At 31.6% G+C, this 9,095-nt stretch overlaps 1 protein-coding gene across 5 annotated transcripts in view; it reads left to right on the top strand.

The window, feature by feature from the left end:
- The window catches only part of LOC106475102 (Bardet-Biedl syndrome 4 protein-like), a 66,570-nt gene that overhangs the window by 17,325 nt on the left and 40,150 nt on the right, over positions 1-9,095 (top strand). For 3 of the 5 annotated variants that reach the window (XM_022380313.1, XM_022380325.1, XM_022380321.1), the window contains exons 5-6: positions 1,752-1,861; positions 2,726-3,510. In XM_022380313.1, the coding sequence (XP_022236021.1) occupies positions 3,458-3,510 (53 nt within the window). In that variant the 5' untranslated portion in view covers positions 1,752-1,861; positions 2,726-3,457. Of the gene's footprint in view, positions 1-1,751; positions 1,862-1,887; positions 3,511-9,095 lie in introns of those variants that run through there. The other 2 variants (XM_022380317.1, XM_022380328.1) reach the window with 2 other exon arrangements.

Below are 9,095 nucleotides of genomic sequence, written 5' to 3' on the forward strand. Positions count from 1 at the left end.
GACACCCTGCCCCATCTCTTTCCATTTTTGGAAGCACTCCCTTATATACACTTACTTCTATATATGACATGAATAACCAATTGGAAGCTCAGGACATCCCCCTAGTGGCTTTCTCAGCCATTTTAACAGGCTTGGATGCCATTTCTTTCCTTTGAACCAATATTTCAGGGAGGTAGGGTGTGTCTTTAGTCTTCTCAAAATTTCATATTTCTTTAGACTAAAATACATCTTAGTTACTAAGTTTGATAAATTATAGTGGAATTCCATGGTAATGATATTGTAATTTATGATTTTTTAGTTATTCAAATATATATATTTAAAACTTAAAACATTTTTATTTTGTTTCATATCCTCCACAAGCAAAATTTTTAAAGGCTTAGCAACTACACCAAGCAGCAACCTCGTACAAAAGTCGTAACTAAAAGAGATAATTGTTTGCTTTACTTCTTTATTTGCTGTTCTATGTTTTAATTAAACTAAGTTTAAGAACTTATTTGTAAATAGTAATAATGTATAATTATTGAAATGTGACTATTTTACAAAATACTAGTCTACTAAAACACATCCAAGAAAAGTTACTTTGTACACACTAAAGGTCAGTTTTATATTATTTGACACGGTAACTTGAGTGCACATGTGCTGTATCATTGAATTTCTGTATTGTTAGCCAGGCATGGCTGAAAGGTCAATATAATAAAAATAATAAATATATATAAATGTATAATGTTATGAGATTTAAGGTACTTAGTCTAAACATTTATGTTTTCATGTGATAATTTGTGTTCATTCTAGAATGAAAGAGGCATAATTTATATTTATTTCCTAATTTTTATGGTGATTAGGCGATCGGTCAAATCTACCGAATCCGTTCAGAGATTCATTATTGAAAATAACAGATAAAATATAAAGATTTTACTTAAGAAACATTTGATAAATATCTGGACATTATAAATATTTCACATGTGAAATTTGAAAATTTTCTGATGCATAAAAGTATTTTTAATCTTAAAATGAAAATTATTTTGCATGTTAGATAGGCAACATGTGAAAAGAAAAAAATGGTATGAGAAAAACATTGCTTTACAAACCTTAAGACTTGATAAAAAAAATTTGATATTTTGCGTATGAAAGCATTATAATGTTTACTGATAATGTGCCAAATTTCATTAATATTCTCTTACTAATTTAAAAGTTGTAGCATGTAAACTATAACAAGCACAAAATGGTTTTGAGGTTTTTCCCAGGGTCCAAGCCCGTGCTGAAAGTGTTAAATGTCTTGTGCTTTTAACTTTCCATGGACATCAAGGATCTTAAATAACAGAATTTTTTCAGTCAGCAAACTGATTTATTAGTCTAGAAGAATATTATATGTGCTTTGTAGTATGTATCTCCTATGTCTGGTTTCAAGGTAACAATACCAATATTTTGGTGTGGCTCCGTCAGATTAGATTTTAGCTATATAGGATAACTCTCTGGAAGCCACTATGAAAAGTTTATTTGAAAGGTTACATGAATTTGTCCTTCATTCTCAATTGCTTGAGCTGGATAACAATCTGGGGGAACCTGAGTGAAATAACAGAATAACTGTAGTCATTTAGGCCAAAAAATGATGCTGTACTATGTTAAAACAGTATTTGTTAAGATTTTATAAAATACTTCTGAGCAGAAAAAGGTAGATAAAGTGAGATATTATTCTTTTTGTCATTAAATTTGAAATGAGGTATGTCACTGAAGGTCTTCTTTCATTTCAGGCTGCTGATGTACTGTTTTGTAGGTGATCATTTCATGATACCTTCTGATCCTCTCGGAAAAGATGGTCACCTGGATGAATTTTTATCTTTTTCTTGAACTACTACCATAGGTATATACTCTTAATGCAATTTATATTAACCTTTTATTGATGCTACTATATTCATAAAATGAAGTAAAATTTTAAGGTCACTTTGTAACACCACCTGTGTTTATGTGTTTTTGTATATTCTTTTCTGTGTATGTTTTTATACACTTGTGCCGTTTGGTGAAGCTACAAATTTTGGGTTCCCCTACTCTTTTAACTCTCCTGTGTTTCACAGTTTTTAGGCTTATTTTAGAATATTTTTATGAAGGACAAATAAGGAGATATAAAATATACTATCTCTTTTAAATGGGTGAGATTACAGATATCTTTCATATATTACATTCAGTTTGATCTGATATAGATGTATGAAAAGGTGATAACTATTACACTAATCTGCTTTTTTTCATTCCTTCTTGGTGATTAATTTTGGAAATTATTAATTTCATAACTTATTTTTTTATGTAATGGAAATGGAGAATTTGTTTTCACTTACAAAGAAAAAAGGATGGGGAATTGTATATTTGTAAATATATTTCATAATCCATATCTATTTGTCAAGAATATTTAATATTTTGATATGTAATAGTTTTTATTTTCATTTGTAATGTTAAATTTCCAACACTCAATGAATTCAAATGTTGAATCTTAGTTTCTGCTAGGGTTTGAAAGTATTGTTCCTGCTAAGTTGGTCAGTGTTCAGCTATAAAGTGGATGTTGGATCATTATCTAGTTATTTGAAATTTTCATAATAATAAATGTTTTTGTTACTGAAACAAATCTGTATATGCTTCTAAAATTTAAGTGATGGAGATGAGTATGTGAATTATTATTTTGAACAAGTAATGGAGCACATTCTTTTATTAATTGTCAAATTGTGTTTGACCGTAGTTTGCAGTATACTGATGTTCAACAGATGATCCTGAAGTATCTACAAAAATGAATATTCTGGAAATGTTGTGTAAGTTAATATTTAAAGATGTCAGACAGTTAAAAACACAATACATTTGTATTTATATTTAAGTGCTGTAGAAATATAAGTTAAAAACTTCAGCAAAAGCATTTTTCAAAAAGTTGCCTTCAACCTGGCCCTACAAGCTTCCAAAGTTAGTGCAACAGTTAGACTTTGCATCTGCTTGGTTGTAAAATTGAGGTAACATCAGCCAAATTACACAAGGCCAGTCATGGTCAGATTGCTCTCTCTGTATGTAAAACTGTTGGTTTGTTTACGTGAAAACATTTTTATTTTCTGGACAAATTTAATTTGACAGATGTCGTGAATACAGTTATTTGTGAGTAAGTTGTTTCAGGATGTAAACAATTATGGTTCCCAAGGAAAAGGAGGTATCTCTGCACGAGTTTACACCTCAGTCAGACAGGAAACGGCACATGGCCTGGATAATGTTTGTATAAAGAACTTGTGATAAATGGAGTCCAACCCAAAAGCTGCCACATATGCAGTTAATACTTTTTGGAATCAGACTTGAAAATTAAACTACAACTTAATATTGGATTTGCAAAAACACTGGCACTAAAGAAAGATACAGTGCCCAGTATGTATCCAAAGTTTGAAGGAGATCCCTCATACCAGTGGCACATCAGGCTCTTGTTCACAGACCAATAATGGTGATAATAGTCATGTTCAATCAACCGTTTGAAAACGAGAAGCATACAGGGTAAGCTCAAATTTTAGCTATTGTTTTAAGTGCAATATAGAATTGTCAGAAATCATTCAGGTCTTATAAACACACCAGTAGATCTGCTACAACAAAAAATGTTTATGAAAGTTAACTTTCAGATATTATTTCCTAAAAAGAGCATGAACAAACAATTGTCTGTTTTATTTACTTATTTTTAATGTGTCTAACACTTTTTAATGAAATTTCATTTGAGATGTCAATATGCAACATAAAAAATGCTAGATCTACAATATCAATTATTGAAATATGACCTCAGCTATGTTTGCTTTTCCAGTCTTAATGTATACTTAGTCATATGCATACAAATCAAGATTTCTAATTTGAAAACAAATTCTAGATGAAAAATTATTTTTTGAAATGGTTGTCATGAAAGCAGTAAAACTATTTATGTAATTAATATATTAATGTTTTATAATTAGACACATTCCTAGTGAATGTAATCAAGTGTATATTTTTGAATGAAGATATTACAACAAATAGGATACAATCAGAATTATTTATACAATTTTTGAGTTTTATGCTTAAATGGTAGGAAATAAGAATACTATAAAAGTTTTTTTTTGACGGAATCATTAACTCTCTGACAATTGGGATTTGTTCAACCATGTATATAAATAAACTGCAGTATAATCATTTGTATATCTGATAACTTGGCAAATTGGTTATTGTGCTGGATTGTGGTTCTGAGGGTTCATGGTTTGTAATCTAGTTGCTGTTGCAAAATTGCTCCTACACTCTGGAACCATGGGTGTGTTATAAGAATGATTGTAAAATTCCATTATTCAGCTAGAGAAGCCCAAGATTTAATGGTTAACGCTGTTGACAAGCTGCTTTCCCTCTTGTCTTACCAATTCAAAATTAGAGATGACTAGCGTAGGTGATTCTTGCTTTGCATGAATATCCAAAATCCACTTCACAGATAAGGTTGTTTCAAGAATGTAAATATAAATTTTCGACAAGTCTAACAAGTAAATTTGATATATAAGAAAACAGGAAATATATAACTACTGAAAGATAAACTACCATTTTTAAATCATACAGGACCTTATTATGTGTATTAAGTTTGGAAGAGGGAAATGTTTTTTTAGTAATATTTCATACAAAGATATTAATATGACAATGTATGACAACAAAATCCTTGTTTTCTGTGAAGATGATACCAGTACATAATACTTGTTCTGATCATTTTTTGCATTACTTCTTTCAGATATTGGATGGCTGGAAAGATAAACTGTTAGATGAAAACAAAAAAAATGGTCAAGCCTCCAGTAAAATGGTCAAGCCTCTTTAAGTAAAACCAAAATGTATTTTTCTCATCAGACTGTTTGGTTACAAATATTAAACTTTACTGTACATATTTAAACTCTCAGAAAATACCTGTTGTCATGTTTTTGGTGAAGAGCATTTGATTTTTAAAATGTCTGGTTTTCAAATGTGGGAATAGTTTACCTGCCAAACAGTTAGACATATTTGATAACAAAACATACATAAACTACAAAAATTGTTTAAAAAATATGTATTTCAAAAATACCAACATTGGATATTGACCACAGGTACTTTGATACGCCTGATTTTTCTTAAGATGTTGATTTTTGTGAATATGAAATAAGGCTATATATTGAATCTATGTAAGATAACTTCTTATAAATAATGTTATTTAAGTTTTAAAACATGTATTTAGTTATTTGTAGCATAAGCATATACAATTTGAGGTTTTTCAGTATTGTACCCAGTTCTGTGTAATTTCCTTTTACATATCCATAAATCAAACTCTTATGGCAAATGGAAGTATATAGTTGAATTACTTAAAATTATTGTCCTTTTTATTGCTGATTTTTGAATTTTTTATAGGCTGTATATTATTTTTTAGTTAAATATAATTTCCTTTTATTGTGTTTTACATAGTTGTATTTTTTAAGGAAGTTTTGTTATTTTATGTTTCTCATTTACATTTTGATGACAATTACATGACAGTATGTAACTTTATAACTAGAATTCCAATTCTCTACCTAAATACATATAATTTAAAAGTATATAATATTACTGTTAAGATTTATGTCTTAAAAATGCTAATTAAGAATTTCAATACCTTAATACTTGAGAGAACAAATGTAATCATAAGTAAAGCAATTGATAACCCTTTACATGACCAGGATTTTTCATAGCCTGCTTTTACTATAGTTATGTGTTTTTACACATGTACTAATATATATTGAGTTTAACAAATTGAAGACAATTCTTGTACCACTCACAAAACATAATCCTTGACTTTTCATCAACTTTCAGGGATCTCTCAGGATTTTTTTAGCTACATTTCTGGTACACAAGGCAGAAGAGAAATTTCATCTTTCCAAAAAAATCTGCATCTTATTATTATTTTGTTACAAATTGGCAACTGCGACATTAATTTTTTGACCTGGATCTCTAAGTGAGACATACCCATGCTTCAGAAATAGCTGTCATTACTGCTGTTCAGGCAAAGTCTCACCTCCTTCCAAACCTATTCACGTGCTCTCATTCTTTACTAGTTTCCTATTTTTATAATGTAATTACTTTGGATTAAAGAAAATTCCTGACACTTTTAAAGGATATCTCTAACTATTTTCTTTAACAAAAGCTATTTTGTGGTAGATCACTGCTCATTTTAAATTTAAAAGATAAAAATGAAAAAAACTTGTTCTAATAGCCCTAATATAGTACTTTATTTTGTATTGTAATAGTTCACTGTATCTGTGTGAAAAAAAATCTCCTTCTCTTTTGTAATTCAATGCATTGATCTTGGATCATTCAAGACTGATAATAATGAATTCTTACTGTTAGTTTGGGGTAAGATGTGACTGATATTTGAAGTAAGTATGATTTTAGGTGGAAAACCCATGTCCAAACAGAGCTGTGATATTGGCTTATATGACAAAATGGGGGAAATTGGTTTCAGTAATCAGTATTCAGAGGGGTTTAGTGCTCTCTGAAAATGTTGAGAGATTGCCCTGGTTTTTCAAGGATCATATTATTGCAAGAAAACCAGTCTTCAAGTTATGTCATCCACAAGTTAAGTAAACCTATTTTGTCATTCATTGTAGTGGGTGTGCTATGTTTAGTAACCGGTAGCTCAGCTAATCCATGATTTCATTGTTGGTTGATGTCATTGTGAGGGGTATTTCCAGCATTGAAGATTTACTCAAAACAGTGGAGTGTGTCTATATCAATGTCAGGACATAAATGCAAAACATTGGTTCACAATGAATTCTGCTCCCATCATTTCATAACTCTTAACATTGACTAGTCTACTGATAGTCAGATTTGTTGTGTTTTCTGTCCTGCTGGTAGTAGCAAAGAATTCCTTTACTGATTTTACCAGTGGCCTTCTAACTGTATATCTAATTGATTCCTCATCTTTTACATTTCCTAGCAACACCATAAGGAACTTTGTATTCTGTCAGTCTCATTCTCTTTGAATGCTGATAAAGACCTCTCTTGGTTGTTGTTTTGCCTTGTGCAGAGAGGGTCCACGCACTTCCAGTGAAATTGTGCTTCTCTTTGGAGTTTCCTCATTTAGATTTACCTCTGCATGGTCTGGCACTTAATCTAAGTTGTGTCTTTTCTTTCTGATATCCATCTGGGGACCAACCACTCTGAATCCTATGCAATATTGCTTATGAGTCAGTCACAGATATATATTGGTGGAATTGTGGGTTTGAGGTTCATTACTTTCAACAGTTCAAAGGAAAGCTTGCTTTATAGCTTGTAGGAAATGAATTCTCTATCAGCTTTTTGCAGAATGGTGTTTCTCAACGAGACAGTGAATTTCCAACCAGCTTACTCATTATCTGTGATATAAGTACCATTTCTGGCTATGATGAAATGTGACTGTCCATCTTGATTTTTAAATAGGGGCTGAGAGGCTTTTTCTGCTTTATTTTCTTGTCATTGTTAATATTTTATGTCTTGGTTTATTTCCACATATCTCATTATGCCAGATGTTTATTTCATATAAGGATATCTGAAATCTGGTGGTGACCAGTCATCCCAGTGAGATCAACCAGGTATTATACAATTGTTTTATAGGCCCTTGGATGACTCTTAAGATTAGTGTTATCTGCCTGGAATGTTTGGCAAAGTCTATCCATGATGGGAAGAACATCCAGAAGCATCATGTTTGTGCTCACAAACTGAAATACGAGAAGACTCTTCCAAGTTGTCCCTATCATCCAGTATCTTCTTCGGTTTCCACAGATGCTCACATCTAAAAATATTAGATGTTCTTTTCTGTATACCTGTAATCTGAAATGTTTTCAATTGGTTTTAATGCAATTGATGATGGTAGCATTACTATGTGAACAGCAAAATGCACATTGGTCATTCAAGATTGTTGTTGTTTTTTCTCATATTGTTAGTTTGACATGACTTAATATGTCCAAGCTTAATTTTACTCCATCAGAGTCAAAACCCAGAACTTTTGCCAGAGAAACATTCAATTAACTTAAAAAAGTGAAAATTTTGTTTGTAATGTTTCTGCCTTGCCATTTGTGTTAATCAGATTTGGTGCTATGAACAGTTATGTTACATATGTTTTCAAGTAATTATAGTCCTATTGGTCTTACATCAGTGGTGGGAAATGTTTTTAGAAGTCTGACAAAAGATACTTTGCAAATTCATTTAACACTGTGCACAGGTGGATGTACAAATGCACATTCCACGACCTTTTATAGTGTGTCATTCAACATGGCAGTCATTGTTTCAACATTTGGATGATGATGTGATAAAATTATAATGGTCTATTTAAATAATTTGTCAGAAATATGGAAGTAGTAGCACAATATACTTGATAATCATAAAAAATGTTTCTTTTATGTGTGTCATATTCATCATGAAAAGTCACTGGATAAGAATAATTCTAATTTTACTTAACAATAAACACCGATGGCACAACAAACCTGTCAGATTAAAATAATATTGGGTTCTGTAAGATGTTGAGAATGAAGTTCTCCCATATACGCTGCAGAAAACAGCGTATATGTCACTTGTGGCAGGTCATCAAGTAGTACCCATAACAGTGGCCAATTTCTCTAAATGTGAGCAGACACTTAAGGAAGGGGCATTGTTGGATGTGTGCCAGGAGGTACAGCCAATCAATGTCAAAGCAAGAACTACAAATATAAAGAAAGGACATACACTTCCAGAACATTTAACTGACCTCTATAAGAAGAGCATAGTCCATTTGTCATCATCACAGGTTCTTCAGGTCAGGGAACTTTTGACGAATTATGTAGACATCTTTTCAAAAGGAGATCATGACCTCGGCTGCACAGATCTTGTGGAGCACAGAATAAACACAGGCAATCACAGTCCAATAAAGATCCCTCTGAGGAGAATAGCTCCAGCAAAGCGACAAGAGATGGAGAAGGTCATGGACGGTCTAATTAAGGAAAGGATAGTTGAAAAATCAGATAGTCTCTGGTCAGCTCCTGTCGTATTAGTCCAGAAGAAGGATGGGACCCAACGTTGCTGTGTGGACTTCAGGGCTCTTAACAATATAACCGAAAAAGACTCATACCCACTGC

The sequence above is a fragment of the Limulus polyphemus genome, unplaced genomic scaffold (genome assembly GCF_000517525.1).
Source record: "Limulus polyphemus unplaced genomic scaffold, Limulus_polyphemus-2.1.2 Scaffold144, whole genome shotgun sequence".
In the NCBI taxonomy this organism is placed as follows: domain Eukaryota; kingdom Metazoa; phylum Arthropoda; class Merostomata; order Xiphosura; family Limulidae; genus Limulus; species Limulus polyphemus.